General features: G+C 32.4%; 1 protein-coding gene across 1 annotated transcript in view; it reads left to right on the forward strand.

The window, feature by feature from the left end:
• The window catches only part of LOC134714454 (uncharacterized), a 59,949-nt gene that overhangs the window by 39,012 nt on the left and 2,668 nt on the right, over positions 1–18,269 (forward strand). Inside the window, exons 9-12 of the mRNA XM_063575701.1 lie at positions 12,452–12,551; positions 13,361–13,443; positions 14,684–15,074; positions 15,922–16,007. Coding sequence (XP_063431771.1) covers positions 12,452–12,551; positions 13,361–13,443; positions 14,684–15,074; positions 15,922–16,007 — 660 coding nt within the window. The remainder of the gene's footprint in view (positions 1–12,451; positions 12,552–13,360; positions 13,444–14,683; positions 15,075–15,921; positions 16,008–18,269) is intronic.

An 18,269-nucleotide genomic window follows, 5' to 3' on the forward strand; every position in this document is an offset into this window, starting at 1 on the left:
AGAGCTTAATAGATAATTACTGGGAACCAATCACTGTGTAGTAGATATTGTATTGAAAACAAAGAGCTTAATAGATAATTACTGGGAACCAATCACTGCGTAGTAGTAGATATTGTATTGAAAACAAAGAGCTTAATAGATAATTACTGGGAACCAATCACTGCGTAGTAGTAGATATTGTATTGAAAACAAAGAGCTTAATAGATAATTACTGGGAACCAATCACTGCGTAGTAGTAGATATTGTATTGAAAACAAAGAGCTTAATAGATAATTACTGGGAACCAATCACTGCGTAGTAGTAGATATTGTATTGAAAACAAAGAGCTTAATAGATAATTACTGGGAACCAATCACTGCGTAGTAGTAGATATTGTATTGAAAACAAAGAGCTTAATAGATAATTACTGGGAACCAATCACTGCGTAGTAGTAGATATTGTATTGAAAACAAAGAGCTTAATAGATAATTACTGGGAACCAATCACTGTGTAGTTGTAGATATTGTATTGAAAACAAAGAGCTTAATAGATAATTACTGGGAACCAATCACTGTGTAGTAGATATTGTATTGAAAACAAAGAGCTTAATAGATAATTACTGGGAACCAATCACTGCGTAGTAGTAGATATTGTATTGAAAACAAAGAGCTTAATAGATAATTACTGGGAACCAATCACTGCGTAGTAGTAGATATTGTATTGAAAACAAAGAGCTTAATAGATAATTACTGGGAACCAATCACTGCGTAGTAGTAGATATTGTATTGAAAACAAAGAGCTTAATAGATAATTACTGGGAACCAATCACTGCGTAGTAGTAGATATTGTATTGAAAACAAAGAGCTTAATAGATAATTACTGGGAACCAATCACTGCGTAGTAGTAGATATTGTATTGAAAACAAAGAGCTTAATAGATAATTACTGGGAACCAATCACTGTGTAGTAGATATTGTATTGAAAACAAAGAGCTTAATAGATAATTACTGGGAACCAATCACTGTGTAGTAGTAGATATTGTATTGAAAACAAAGAGCTTAATAGATAATTACTGGGAACCAATCACTGCGTAGTAGTAGATATTGTATTGAAAACAAAGAGCTTAATAGATAATTACTGGGAACCAATCACTGCGTAGTAGTAGATATTGTATTGAAAACAAAGAGCTAAATAGATAATTACTGGGAACCAATCACTGGGTAGTAGTAGATATTGTATTGAAAACAAAGAGCTAAATAGATAATTACTGGGAACCAATCACTGTGTAGTAGTAGATATTGTATTGAAAACAAAGAGCTAAATAGATAATTACTGGGAACCAATCACTGTGTAGTAGTAGATATTGTATTGAAAACAAAGAGCTTAATAGATAATTACTGGGAACCAATCACTGTGTAGTAGTAGATATTGTATTGAAAACAAAGAGCTTAATAGATAATTACTGGGAACCAATCACTGCGTAGTAGTAGATATTGTATTGAAAACAAAGAGCTTAATAGATAATTACTGGGAACCAATCACTGTGTAGTAGTAGATATTGTATTGAAAACAAAGAGCTTAATAGATAATTACTGGGAACCAATCACTGTGTAGTAGTAGATATTGTATTGAAAACAAAGAGCTTAATAGATAATTACTGGGAACCAATCACTGTGTAGTAGTAGATATTGTATTGAAAACAAAGAGCTAAATAGATAATTACTGGGAACCAATCACTGTGTAGTAGTAGATATTGTATTGAAAACAAAGAGCTTAATAGATAATTACTGGGAACCAATCACTGCGTAGTAGTAGATATTGTATTGAAAACAAAGAGCTTAATAGATAATTACTGGGAACCAATCACTGCGTAGTAGTAGATATTGTATTGAAAACAAAGAGCTTAATAGATAATTACTGGGAACCAATCACTGCGTAGTAGTAGATATTGTATTGAAAACAAAGAGCTTAATAGATAATTACTGGGAACCAATCACTGTGTAGTAGTAGATATTGTATTGAAAACAAAGAGCTAAATAGATAATTACTGGGAACCAATCACTGTGTAGTAGTAGATATTGTATTGAAAACAAAGAGCTTAATAGATAATTACTGGGAACCAATCACTGCGTAGTAGTAGATATTGTATTGAAAACAAAGAGCTTAATAGATAATTACTGGGAACCAATCACTGCGTAGTAGTAGATATTGTATTGAAAACAAAGAGCTTAATAGATAATTACTGGGAACCAATCACTGCGTAGTAGTAGATATTGTATTGAAAACAAAGAGCTTAATAGATAATTACTGGGAACCAATCACTGCGTAGTAGTAGATATTGTATTGAAAACAAAGAGCTTAATAGATAATTACTGGGAACCAATCACTGCGTAGTAGTAGATATTGTATTGAAAACAAAGAGCTTAATAGATAATTACTGGGAACCAATCATTGTGTAGTAGTAGATATTGTATTGAAAACAAAGAGCTTAATAGATAATTACTGGGAACCAATCACTGTGTAGTAGTAGATATTGTATTGAAAACAAAGAGCTTAATAGATAATTACTGGGACCCAATCACTGTGTAGTAGTAGATATTGTATTGAAAACAAAGAGCTTAATAGATAATTACTGGGAACCAATCATTGTGTAGTAGTAGATATTGTATTGAAAACAAAGAGCTTAATAGATAATTACTGGGAACCAATCATTGTGTAGTAGTAGATATTGTATTGAAAACAAAGAGCTTAATAGATAATTACTGGGAACCAATCATTGTGTAGTAGTAGATATTGTATTGAAAACAAAGAGCTTAATAGATAATTACTGGGAACCAATCATTGTGTAGTAGTAGATATTGTATTGAAAACAAAGAGCTTAATAGATAATTACTGGGAACCAATCACTGTAGTAGTAGTAGATATTGTATTGAAAACAAAGAGCTTAATAGATAATTACTGGGAACCAATCACTGCGTAGTAGTAGATATTGTATTGAAAACAAAGAGCTTAATAGATAATTACTGGGAACCAATCACTGTGTAGTAGTAGATATTGTATTGAAAACAAAGAGCTTAATAGATAATTACTGGGAACCAATCACTGCGTAGTAGTAGATATTGTATTGAAAACAAAGAGCTAAATAGATAATTACTGGGAACCAATCACTGTGTAGTAGTAGATATTGTATTGAAAACAAAGAGCTAAATAGATAATTACTGGGAACCAATCACTGCGTAGTAGTAGATATTGTATTGAAAACAAAGAGCTAAATAGATAATTACTGGGAACCAATCACTGCGTAGTAGTAGATATTGTATTGAAAACAAAGAGCTTAATAGATAATTACTGGGAACCAATCACTGCGTAGTAGTAGATATTGTATTGAAAACAAAGAGCTTAATAGATAATTACTGGGAACCAATCACTGCGTAGTAGTAGATATTGTATTGAAAACAAAGAGCTTAATAGATAATTACTGGGAACCAATCACTGCGTAGTAGTAGATATTGTATTGAAAACAAAGAGCTTAATAGATAATTACTGGGAACCAATCACTGCGTAGTAGTAGATATTGTATTGAAAACAAAGAGCTTAATAGATAATTACTGGGAACCAATCACTGCGTAGTAGTAGATATTGTATTGAAAACAAAGAGCTTAATAGATAATTACTGGGAACCAATCACTGTGTAGTAGTAGATATTGTATTGAAAACAAAGAGCTTAATAGATAATTACTGGGAACCAATCACTGCGTAGTAGTAGATATTGTATTGAAAACAAAGAGCTTAATAGATAATTACTGGGAACCAATCACTGCGTAGTAGTAGATATTGTATTGAAAACAAAGAGCTTAATAGATAATTACTGGGAACCAATCACTGTGTAGTAGTAGATATTGTATTGAAAACAAAGAGCTTAATAGATAATTACTGGGAACCAATCACTGCGTAGTAGTAGATATTGTATTGAAAACAAAGAGCTTAATAGATAATTACTGGGAACCAATCACTGCGTAGTAGTAGATATTGTATTGAAAACAAAGAGCTTAATAGATAATTACTGGGAACCAATCACTGCGTAGTAGTAGATATTGTATTGAAAACAAAGAGCTTAATAGATAATTACTGGGAACCAATCACTGTGTAGTAGTAGATATTGTATTGAAAACAAAGAGCTAAATAGATAATTACTGGGAACCAATCACTGCGTAGTAGTAGATATTGTATTGAAAACAAAGAGCTTAATAGATAATTACTGGGAACCAATCACTGCGTAGTAGTAGATATTGTATTGAAAACAAAGAGCTTAATAGATAATTACTGGGAACCAATCACTGCGTAGTAGTAGATATTGTATTGAAAACAAAGAGCTAAATAGATAATTACTGGGAACCAATCACTGTAGTAGTAGATATTGTATTGAAAACAAAGAGCTTAATAGATAATTACTGGGAACCAATCACTGCGTAGTAGTAGATATTGTATTGAAAACAAAGAGCTTAATCAGTCAGAGCTCTGACATAAACAAGTCAGAATAAAATGACTTCCATAGGTCAGATATAATTTGATGTAAGTGTTGTCTCCCTTCTTGCACTCAACAGAATATGACTTGTACAGGTCAGTTTATGTCAGACTTTAATTTATCATAAAATGACTTCCACAGGTCAGATTTTGCACAAAATATTGTGACTTAATATCTTCATATTCTAAAAAGATTTATGCCCCTTTTTAATGCATTTTGACTTCGAGAAGTCATTTTTGTTCTGATTTGAATCAGTCATTACTACCACTTTGTTATCAATCTCCATAAAAATATGGTGATTACTAGTTTCGAATTAAAGAGTTTTAAAAAGTGGGGCTCATCTGACATCATACCTTCTCCTTTCCAGAATCTAAACATAATATATTTATCTCATCACTTGGTTTTTCTTTGTATTTTGAAATAATTGAGAGAAAAAATGGATCATACAATTTTCTGAATATCAAAAGATTTACAAAATACAATATTGGATACATTACATGACAATACTTCAAATCTTCCAAGAAAAACAAGACACTTATTCATGATAAGACTATGTTAATAAAAGATATATTCTCATCCACTTTAAGCTAAATGTATTAAGAGCAAAACATTTATTATTTTAATATTTCATTGAGGTAAATACTGTTGTGCAAACTGACTCAAAAAAGTCACATTATGTTCTGACTTACTAAACGTATTACAACTTTTACGTCTAGTATTGTTATATTGATTTAAAAATGTATAGGTAAGTCAGATAAAAGACTGAGGAAATTAGATCCCCATAAGTCACAATAATGAGGACTATAAAAAAGTTTACTTGGTATATTCAATATTAAATGTATTTTGTTTTAAACAGGTCAAATCATGTTCTGACTTAAAAGAGTCAGTCCAAAACTAAAATAAATTTATTAAAATATATAAGCTGGGCATTATGTTATTTAAAGAATGTATGGGAACGTCAGATAAAAGACACAGGAAATATATGTAAGATCCCCTAAAATAAATAACCATTTGACTTAATTGTTTCTAAAAACTTATCAAATAATAAACTCGAAAATGGCAGATTCAGAAGCAGGGCTTAAAGGAAGTACACCTAGCTTTGATTGGAAATTTTGTTCTGTAAACTGACTTTAACAGGTCAAATCATGTTCTGACTTCAAAGAGTCAAACAAAACTTAACTTATTACAACTTTTAAGTCTGGTATTGTCATATTGATTTAAAAATATATAGGTGAGCCAGATAAAAGACAGAGGAAATAAGGTAGCCATAAGTCACAATAATGATGACTATAAAAAAGTTTATTTGGTATATTCAATATTAAATGTATTTTGTTTTAAACAGGTCAGATCATGTTCTGACTTAAAAGAGTCAGTCCAAAACTAAAATAAATTTATTGAAATATTTCAGCCGGGCATTGCAGGGCTTAAAGGAAGTACACCTAGCTTTGATTGGAAATTTTGTTCTGCAAATTGACTTAAACAGGTCAAGTCATGTTCTGACTTTAAAAAATCAGTCAAAAACTAAATTCATTGAAATTATTAAGTCAGGCATTGCCATTTGATATTAATGATAATGTATCTGTGTATGGAAAAATCAATTAATAAACTCAACAGAGGCAGATTCAGAAGGGGGCTAAGAGGAAGAACACATAGCTTTGATTGGAAATTTTGTTCTGCAAATTGACTCAGGTCAAATCATGTTCTGACTTAAAAGAGTCCGTCAAAAACTAAATGGATATGCATAAAATCTGGTTCATAATTTTTGAAAAGATGGAGAGATTAATGAGTCTATATTTTGTTATTCTGACTCACAAATGTCACTATGTGACAAATTTCGGGAATTTTTCTCTCCTTTTGACGATTCCTATATGTTGTATGGGTGCCGTAACTATCACTACAACATGTACAAAGTCAGCACATTCTAAGGGATGCCATCAAAAGACCAATGTAGGATAAAAAACCTTAAATCAAATAGTTTGGGGGTGGGGGTGGGGTTAAAGTTGCTGCAAGTTTTGTTTATCCAAAATCGATTTTACATAAATCCATATTGGTCAATCAATCTTTCCCAAATTAAGTTAAGAGGGGGGGTGGGTGGGTCGGTCAGTGAAAAAACTATGTGATGTGAATTAAGTTTTTTATCCTATATTGAACTTTTGATGTCATCCCTAATGACTTGACCTATTACAGTATTTCTGTCTGAATTTTTTATGAATATTCTGTATTTACTAATTTAACTACATGTATGTTATTGCAAGTGTATTAATTAGCTTTGTTTATTACTTATATTAAACTAAACCTCTATTAATCAATTATCTTTACTCAGGTTATTGATTATATAAGAAAAACTCTGCCTATTACTATATGACTGTAATCTAAACTCTGATTGTTAACATCCTGGATTGCATATCTGCATGACCATTAAACTCATGGTATACCCATTTTATTTGAGGATATAAAAGTATTGTTTTTTCAATATAACATTTTCAGACACATTGAATCTGTGAAGACAACTTTCAATTTGACTTTAGAAATTAAAGAGTTTGTAAGCAAAATGTTGGGGAAATTTAATTATAATTAAGAATGTTTAAAATTAGTTAAAAAAAAAGCCGACATTAATAATGTTAAAAAAAATTTGAGGAGAAAAAACATACAAATTCAGACCAAATATGGTGACTTTGTTGTCCTTCAAGAAGCCGTACATATAATCCATAATATTTTCACTGTTTTTTAAATACATGTAAAAGTTGAAAGATAACTATCTATTGATTTTTTTTTAAATAGCTTTTTTCACAACACTTATAACTTTGTGAATTATGTTCCATTGTACACTTGTTATTCCTAATATCTTTAAAAATTGTTGTTTGGGAACAAAATCTGTTCAGGGTTTCTTATGGTACTAGCATGACAAGTGCATTCATATTCTAAAATACTCTAAACATTAAAAAAAGTCAGTATTTTCAGATCATTCTGAGTCTTTCTGACCTTATTAAGTCAGAACATTCAGACTTTTATAAGTCAGAACATTCTGACTTCCAATGTTCTTCTCACTTCTGTAGAAACAAAGACTATCTATGTCTCAAATAAGAGGTAAATGCTTCATGTGGCTAAGCATCTGGGGTAAGAATTATAGATGTGTAATTTCAGAGGAAAACAAATATGCCAAAAAATTTTTTTTTTTCATATAGATTAGACCGTTGGTTTTTCCCGATTCCGTTTGAATGGTTTTACACTAGTAATTTTTTGAGGCCCTTTATAGCTTGCTGTTCGGTGTGAGCCAATGCTCCGTGTTGAAGGCCGTACCTTGACCTATAATGGGTTACTTTTATAAATTGTAACTTGGATGGAGAGTTGTCTCATTGGCACTCATACCACATCTTCCTATATCCATGTAATTAATAAGATGTGATGCATGTGAGAGGAAAATAATACTGAATAGACAATTCTGTTTGCACAAACACTGATACATATAATATGTAAAGGTGGTCTCTCAGCAGATTAAAATAAACAAGAAATAATTGTAAGAGGATGCTGTTACGAAGTCTCCCAAACAAATTTAAGCTCCCATAATTCGTCATTCCCATGGTTGCCTGACATTGGGCAAGTTCCAGTACAAATTGGTTTTGTCTAGTAAAGTGATATGCATAAGTGACGCCTAGGGTTTGACCCCGCATGTCATTCAAATCTTCTTGAAATGACGAACAGGAATATCATATGGTTTACCTTTAGGGGTGGTGATCCAGAACATTTCAAAAAGGGGGATAGGGATGACCCCAATGGACTTCCCCTATATTTCATTTGATTTGTTTTATTGTCCTGTGCAAGAATGTATATGGTGTAGGGTGGGGATCTCGACCGTTTACAAGTTTTCAAACATGAGGGGGTGTGGTGACCCTCAGGGACTCCACCTTTATTCTATTTGATTTGTCTTATTGACCCTTACAAGAATATATATGGTTAAGGGGTGGGGATCCCGACCGTTTACAAGTTTTCACACAGGAGGGGTTGGGGGTGACCCCAAGGGACTTCCCCTATACTTCATTTGATTTGTTTTATTGTCCTATTCAAGAAAATATATGGTTTAGGGGTGGGGATCTCGACCGTTTACAAGTTTTCAAACAGGAGGGGGAGGGGTGATCCCCAGGGACCTCCCCAACATATTTGATTTGTTAAATTGTCCAATACAAGAATATATATGGTTTAGGGGTGGGGATCTCTACCGTTTACAAAATATAAGAACATTTGCAAATGGCAGGGGGTGGGGGTAAACCTGGAGACTAGCCAGGTATATTTCATTCAAATCAATTTGACACTATAAAGAGGAATAGAGAAATGACAGGGATAGGGGTGATCCCTGGAGACTTGCCCTACATTTCATTTGATTTGTTTTATCATGTCCCATGATCATAAATGAAGACCAGGTGTGCCGGTGCATCACTTATTGTTCTCAAGTTATAACTTTAAAAATAAAAAAAAAACCTTGGGTTCTTTAGTTAAACCCCTCCCTTCCTTTTTCTTTTATTAAAATTTTTCCGATTTTCGTTTCATTATCATCATATCAATATTCACAATGATCGTTTTTCTCATAGGGAGAAACGAATCAGAAAGGTTAAAAAATCAGTTCGTGATTGAGTTTAAAAATAGAAAAATCATGTGACGATGTTCTGCTCGAAGCAATAATTTTACTTTCTGACTGGTTAATAATGTTAATATTGTTTAAGACAACACGAGTTATCTCCCGAAAATAACAATTCATTTTCATAACAACATTTTCTGACCTGAACAAGTCAGAATTGTCAAACACCAGGTCATCTAAAAGACCACACGTCCGTATTTACAGGTCGCGCGCCTTCATGAAACAGCAAAAAAATAACTTGCAAGGAACTTCTTTATAGGCAAAAAATATAAAAATGCCCATGAAAATACGGAGGTAATATGAATTACCTATCTAAAAATGCCCACAATGACCTAGATTTTCACTAAAAATCGTAAATAATCAATATAATATTCAATGACTTCTCGTTCGAGACACTTCCAAAACAACGACTCTCAAACACGTGATCTCTTGCAAAAAACCACGTGATTGTATGTGTCGTAGATCGGCGGCAAATTCAAAATAACTTCTGGTTTGACGGACTCGAGTGAAAACTACGCAAAACAAAAATTGACGCGTACAGGTCAGAATTTCAAAACACTTTCTGACTTGAAGAAGTCATTTTATTCTGACTTGTTTATGTCAGAGCTCTGACTGTTAATAGATAATTACTGGGAACCAATCACTGCGTAGTAGTAGATATTGTATTGAAAACAAAGAGCTTAATAGATAATTACTGGGAACCAATCACTGCGTAGTAGTAGATATTGTATTGAAAACAAAGAGCTTAATAGATAATTACTGGGAACCAATCACTGTAGTAGTAGATATTGTATTGAAAACAAAGAGCTTAATAGATAATTACTGGGAACCAATCACTGTGTAGTAGTAGATATTGTATTGAAAACAAAGAGCTTAATAGATAATTACTGGGAACCAATCACTGCGTAGTAGTAGATATTGTATTGAAAACAAAGAGCTAAATAGATAATTACTGGGAACCAATCACTGCGTAGTAGTAGATATTGTATTGAAAACAAAGAGCTTAATAGATAATTACTGGGAACCAATCACTGCGTAGTAGTAGATATTGTATTGAAAACAAAGAGCTTAATAGATAATTACTGGGAACCAATCACTGTGTAGTAGTAGATATTGTATTGAAAACAAAGAGCTTAATAGATAATTACTGGGAACCAATCACTGCGTAGTAGTAGATATTGTATTGAAAACAAAGAGCTTTATAGATAATTACCGGGAACCAATCACTGCGTAGTAGTAGATATTGTATTGAAAACAAAGAGCTTAATAGATAATTACTGGGAACCAATCACTGCGTAGTAGTAGATATTGTATTGAAAACAAAGAGCTTAATAGATAATTACTGGGAACCAATCACTGCGTAGTAGTAGATATTGTATTGAAAACAAAGAGCTTAATAGATAATTACTGGGAACCAATCACTGCGTAGTAGTAGATATTGTATTGAAAACAAAGAGCTTAATAGATAATTACTGGGAACCAATCACTGCGTAGTAGTAGATATTGTATTGAAAACAAAGAGCTTAATAGATAATTACTGGGAACCAATCACTGCGTAGTAGTAGATATTGTATTGAAAACAAAGAGCTTAATAGATAATTACTGGGAACCAATCACTGTAGTAGTAGATATTGTATTGAAAACAAAGAGCTTAATAGATAATTACTGGGAACCAATCACTGTGTAGTAGTAGATATTGTATTGAAAACAAAGAGCTTAATAGATAATTACTGGGAACCAATCACTGTGTAGTAGTAGATATTGTATTGAAAACAAAGAGCTTAATAGATAATTACTGGGAACCAATCACTGTGTAGTAGTAGATATTGTATTGAAAACAAAGAGCTTAATAGATAATTACTGGGAACCAATCACTGTGTAGTAGTAGATATTGTATTGAAAACAAAGAGCTTAATAGATAATTACTGGGAACCAATCACTGTGTAGTAGTAGATATTGTATTGAAAACAAAGAGCTTAATAGATAATTACTGGGAACCAATCACTGCGTAGTAGTAGATATTGCTAACGCATAATTCAGTGGCAATTTCAGATATTTTCAAAAGGCATGTTCCCAACCCAGAAAAGAGGGTGGGGTATAATCATATATATAAAAAAAGAAGATGTGTATGATTGCCAATGAGACAGCTCTCCACAAGAGACCAAAATGTCATAGAAATAATCAACTATAGTTCACCATACGGCCTAAAATTTTTTTTTAGCAAAGCCCATACCGCAAAGTCAGCTAGGCCGCGAAATGACAATGTAAAACAAGAAAACAAGAAAAACTAACGGCCTTATTTATTTAAAAAAATGAAAGAAAAACAAATATGTAACACATAAACAAACAACAACCACTAAATTACAGGCTCCTGACTTGGGACAGACACTAACATATATAATGTGGCCGGATTAAACATGTTAGCAGGATGCCAACCATCCCTCTAACCTGGGACAGTGGTATAACAGTACAACATAAGAACAAACTATAAAAATCAGATGAAAAAAGGCTAGTTTATATAGATAGGGGATTAACAAAGGAATCCAAAGAGCCAATAAAATATATAGGTCACCGTGCTTGTTTTCGAGATATTAGCCATTGAAATTTTGGCGGGAAAATATTCTCTCTTGACTTTTCATAGCTTTATCATTGAAAAGTTGAAGTTCTCAAAAACTGTTAAAAAGTAATTAAAATTTTATAAGACTTTTACAGATGGCTTATCATTATACATGTAAAAGATTTACAAAAAGAAAAATGGGTGTCACCTGGCAATTTTTTTCAATGCATTCAAATGGATAAAACTAGAGGATTCTGAAAATCTGACAAAAAAATCTAAAACATGACAAGCCAGCTTCCTTATCTCATCAGATGGACAAAAATACAAGTGGACGTGGACTTGGCTGGGTAATTGTACATCCCTTAAACAAAAAGACACTTGGAACAGATCTGAGAGTACTACTGCTAACTGACAGCTAGTTCAAAGCCACTAACAACTAATATAAAAATCATGCATCCAAGACTAAATTATCGATCCGTACACATCCAACATCTAATGGATCATGTTGATTTTGTGTAGACATGTCATAAACAATCAGAGAAAACACATGACATTGTTCCCTTCAAATTCATTTATTGTCAAAAAAACAAGGGTTTTGGATTTAAACTTTTGATAGAGGTCACCTGTCTATAAGTAGTAATGATGTGCCTTCCTCTGAAGGTCTTTAGTTGTAGATTTGAATACAAACAGTAAGTCTTTTGAGTTGCTTACATATTTTATTAAAATGTTTTTCTATTTACATTATTAATATGTTACAGGAAGATTATTTTCATTTGCTTGTGGACAAAATGTATAGAATCAAGAAACAAGCTGAAGCTAAAAGAAGAGAGCAGAAATCTGGCTCAGTACAGATAGAGGGTATAACTTGAAACTTTTATTATTCCCCTATCATGCCTATGTCTAAGATGATGGGTATATATATCCCCCTATCATGCCTATGTCTAAGATGATGGGTATATATATGTTCCCCTATCATGCCTATGTCTAAGATGATGGGTATATATATGTTCCCCTATCATGCCTATGTCTAAGATGATGGGTATATATATGCCCCTATCATGCCTTTGTCTAAGATGATGGGTATATATATATTCCCCTATCATGCCTATGTCTAAGATGATGGGTATATATATGCCCCTATCATGCCTATGTCTAAGATGATGGGTATATATATGCCACATGTCAGTCTGTTTTGTCAAAAGTTTGGCTTTATGGTGATTATTATAGGACAGCTTCACAAACTCTTTTTGGAAATTTTAAAACAATGTCATTGATGTTCATAGAATACAGGTCAATGTCTTTATTGTTTTAGAAAGGTTAGTTATCCCAAATTTTACATATTCTCAACTATTCATGTTCACTATATATTTACACTCGCGAAACAGTACTGAGCTTGTTGAAGCCAGAATCAATTTTTTTCCCCTAAATATATTTAAATACCATCAGATTTTGCCATCTTCAAAGATATATTTGATGTTTAAAGACTTGACAAAAATAAATCTATTAATTTTTCTCATGTGTTTATGAATTGACTTAGAGCAGCAGCATATACATTGGGGACAGAATTACTTTACTTAGAATCTATTAAATGGATGATAAATAAGCAGTTACGCCAAAGGTAATTTATATAAAGTAAAAATAGATTTAGTGCTTGTATTTCACTGTAGATGATGATAGTGAACCAGCAGCAAAGAGGCCCAGGTTATCAGATACATCAAATAATGAGGCACCTCAGGGAATACTATCAAAGGTATACAATTAAAAGTTCCCTTATACACCAATTATGGAGAAATTGACAGCATTCCAAGAGACTACCTTCACAAGTCAATATAACAACCTTTTTGTGTCAATGTTTAAATGAAAATTTGTTCTACACAGGATTTTCTTTATTTGCTTTATCTGTTTTTCAAAGAAAGGAGAAGGGTTAAAATAGGCCCTAAATTATTAATAATTTTTAAATTGGGCCAAACAATTACAACTTTCATATAGAAATACTTATGATTATACTATAAGACTAAAATAAAACTTTTTTTGGCACCTTCCTTTAAATTTTTTGAAGCTATGACCCCTTAAATATACATTATTTGTATTTTGGAATAATTTTGGTCTATTTTTTCCAAAATTTTAATTGTTTTTGGCATAATTAACATTGGCTGCCATCCACGATGAATTCTATATCAGAATTGGAATCTTTTGGTAACAAAATGTTTTGGATCTCAGGTGGCGGCCACATTTTTCCTAAAGCTTTTAGGTCTAGATCTGAAAATTGCACAAAATCATCATATTTTGACAAAATGTCCTAAATGGGCCTAATTTAGAGAAAATTTTGAACTTTTATGAAAAAACCTGATTTATTCATCACTAAGGATTTTGCAATAGACCCATTTACAACTAGATTGTGAACTTTTTGGTGTTTAAAAAGTTTATATTTTAGGCAAATTTGGGCCATAAGTGAACCTTGTCCCTTATGAAATTAAGTGTTGGTATGCATTAAGACTAAATAAATAGTTTAAAATAAAATGTTAAAATGCCACTGTTAGTTTTAAATCCAGTTTTTAAACCATTTTTATACATCAATGTTGATAAATGCTTCTTAAATAATTCACAAGTGTTGGAGTAAGCCAAAAACTAAAAATAAAGAATTAAAAGCTTTGTTATTCCATAACTGGTCTAGGTATGGATCATGTAAATTGCAAACCAACTGGGTGATCGTATGGGGAAATCCTGTATTCATTTGATATAAACTTTAGCTAAAACAAATCACTGGGATCAGTCAAAGAGATTAAATCTTAATATTTTTCAATTTATTCATTGCTTTGTAATATTCTTACAGAATTAAGAAAAATATCTTTTTTGCTACAAATGAATAACTATGGATTTTTATGCCCATGCCGCAAGGTGAAGTGGCATGAAATGAAATTGAGTGAAGGTTAGTGCATTATAATTTGAAAGATTTCTTTTTCAGTTATTGAAATGTTTGTTCATTACAGGAGCAGCTTATGTACTGTTTGCTTTATGTGTCTGTCAGAGTTCTTGACCACTTAAAAAGATGGACTTCTGTTAATCAATCCATCATCTTAAATGGTGTCTTCCGAGCTTATGAACTGGCTAATGTGTCTGGCTTGAACCTTGGAAGTAGTTGGAATTCCCTTAAAAAACAGCTGACAAATACTAGTAAGCGCTTCAAGGGGCCTCTTTGGAGGGCAGTGGCTATCATGAATGCAAACTTACTTTTGAAGACCTCCTGTGTACCGCTTAGCTTGACCGCATTCCTTGTAACATTTGGAGATTTACCATTGAGAACACAAGCTGACCTTTGCATCAAAGCTCTGACTGATTCACATGTACCTTTGTCAGGATCTACATTCATACAGTTTGACAGTAAGTTGAAGAAAGTTTATTCATATAAGTACTTTAAAGAATAGTACAGGAATTTTTTCAAATTCTTAAATGAATATTTCTGATTGGGAACCACTGTTCTACATATAATTGCTGCTTTAGAAACTTATTTTAATTAACAGCAAATACCTGGAGAAATGCTCTCTTCAGTTGAAATACCTACACCAAATTTGATTTCTTTTGTACCAGATGGTTTGTAGTCCCTATAAAATGAAGCAAATGCATTGGTCTGCAACACAAGTATAATGAGTACAGAATAAAATGAAAACAGTGTTAAAAAAAAATAACAGGGTTCGTACATTAATCCTGAATATGTATGTTACTTAAAAAATTCTTGCATAGTAACTTTTGTCCTCATATGATTTGTTATTTCATACATACAACAGAAATATTTTCAATATAAAAATAAGGAGATGTGGTGTTATTGCCAATGTTCAAGTAAGTGGATGTAAGCAAATATAGGCAACCATATGGCCATCAACAATGTGAAAAACTGGTAACTTCTAGTCAAATTTTCATGTCCCATTTTTGGGCATTATGTTTTCTGGTCTGTTTGTCTGTTCCTCAGCCTGTTCCACTAAAGGTTAAATTTTTTGGTTGATTCAGTTTTTGATGAAGTTGAAGTCAAATCAACTTAAAGAAACTTAGTACACATTTTCCCCATGATATGATCTTTCTAATTTTGCATTCTAATTTTATGCAAAATTAGAGATTTTACCCCATTTTCAGGGTCCATTGAACATAGAAAATGATGAGGCCGTTTTGGCATCAGATTCTGTGTATTAAGGACACATTGTTGTTTTTTTCTAATTTATGTATAACTTTTTAGGCTCACAGCTGGAAGAGTATAAAAGTCTGATGGAGCCATTATTTCCCTCAGAGTACAGTGAATTTCATGTTAAGCTTGCAGAAAAGGTACTCTTACTACAGAGAGAATGTTCCTTTGGGTTCACATGCTATCTAGAAATTATTAAACATCCATTTTATCTTATTTTAGTTGTTCCAGGTTCTTAGCTCACCTGGCCTAAAAGGCCAAGTCAGCTTTTTCCATCACTTGGCATCCATCATTGTTGTCGGTTGTCGTGAACTTTTACAAAAATCTTCTCCTCAAAAACTACTGGGCCAAAATTAACAAAACTTGGCCACAATCATCATTTGGGTATCGAGTTTAAAAAATGTGTCCAGTGACCTGGCCAACCAGTGATATTGTTTGCCTTAAATTAGTGGAGAATAAACAATGATAAAGGCATCCAAATTTGAAAAAAAATTGGCTTAAAATTATTCCCAAAAAGACAACTTTTTTCCCAAACAGTGCAGTCTCAGGTTTTATGTATCATCACTCACAAAATGTAGTCTTATTTTAAAGCAGGGTTTGACTCTTGAAAATGGGTCTGTATATTAAAGTTTCAGTCAAATTTATGGTTTATTTTAAATTTCCTTATTTGATAAAAAAAAAAGAAAAAAAAAAGGGTAGAGGTAGTTTAAAAAAAAGCCAACAATATCACTGCCAACCCACCAAGATGGCCACAATGGCCAAAAATAGAACATAGGGGTAAAATGTAGATTTTGGCTTATAACTCTGAAACCAAAGCATAAGGAGCAAATAAGACGGGGGGTTTAATTGTTTATCAAGTCAAGATCGATCTGCCCTGAAATTTTCAGATGAATCTGACAACAGGTTGTTGGGTTGCTGTGCCTGAATAAGTATTTTTAAGGAAATTTTGTCATTTTTGATTATTATCTTGAATTAAATAATTATTATAGATAGAGATAAACTGTAACCAGCAATAATGTTCAGCAAAGTAAGATCTACTAAAAGTCAGGATGACGAAAATGGTCTGTTGACCCCTTAAGGAGTTATTGCCCTTTACAGCCAGTTTTTAACCATTTTCCTAAATTTTATAATTTTTTGTAAATTTTAACAAAATATTTTCCTCTGTAACTAATGGGCCAAGTTCATTATAAATAGAGATAATTGTAGGTAGCAAGAATGTTCAGTAAAGTAAGATCTACAAACACATCACCATCAATTTTTTCTTAATCCATCTGTGTCTTTTGTTTAATATGCACTTAGACCAAGGTGAGCGACACAGGTTCTTAAGAGCCTCTAGTTTAAATGGTAAAAATGCTAGGGGAAAACCTTGCAATTTTGATCAGGTGTTTAAAATTCAGTTTATACAGTTTTTAGCTCACCTGGCCTAAAAGGCCATGTGAGCTTTTCTCATCACTTGGCGTCCGTCTTCGTTAACAATTTTTCAAACATCTTCTCCTCTGAAAGTACTGAATGGATTTGAATGAAACTTAACAAGATTGTTCCTTAGTATATCCTGCACAAAATGTGCGCTTCGATTTTTGATCCGTCAAAAAACATGGCCGCCGTTACTTAAAATAGAACATAGGGGTCAAATGCAGTTTTTGGCTTATATCTCAAAAACGAAAGCATTTAGAGCAAATCTGACATGGGGTAAAATGTTCATTAGGTCAAGATCTATCAGCCCTGAAATTTTCAGATGAATCAAACAAACCATTGTTGGGTTGCTGCCACTTAATTGGTAATTTTAAGGAAATTTTGCAGTTTTTGGTCATTATCTTGAATATTATTATAGATAAAGATAAACTGTAAACAGCAAAAAAGATCAGCAAAGTAAGATCTACCAGTCTGCATGGTTAGCCACTAGTCCGATGCCCCAGACTAGTAAAATTTGATTCAGACTAGTGAGTTTTTGCAAAATTTTGTTTGGACCAATAAGAAAAATGTCAGAATATTTGTCTTTGGACTAGTAGTTGAAAAAGTTTTTGGTGCAGACTGGATCTACAAATAAGTTAATATGACCAAAATTGTCAATTGACCCCTTAAGGAGTTATTGTCCTTTAATGACAATTTTTCACAATTTGTTCATCATATTTGCTAACTTTAAAAAATCTTCTCCTCTGAAACTACTGAATGGATTTGGTTAAAACTTAGCATGATTGTTCCTTAGATTATCCTGCACAAAGTGTGTGCTTTGATTTTTGATCCGTCAAAAAACATGGCCGCCGTTACTTAAAATAGAACATAGGGGTCAAATGCAGTTTTTGGCTTATATCTCAAAAACGAAAGCATTTAGAGCAAATCTGACATGGAGTTAAAATGTTCATTAGGTCAATATCTATCAGCCCTGAAATTTTCAGATGAAT

Source organism: Mytilus trossulus, chromosome 4, assembly GCF_036588685.1.
Source record: "Mytilus trossulus isolate FHL-02 chromosome 4, PNRI_Mtr1.1.1.hap1, whole genome shotgun sequence".
NCBI classification, from domain to species: Eukaryota; Metazoa; Mollusca; class Bivalvia; order Mytilida; family Mytilidae; genus Mytilus; species Mytilus trossulus.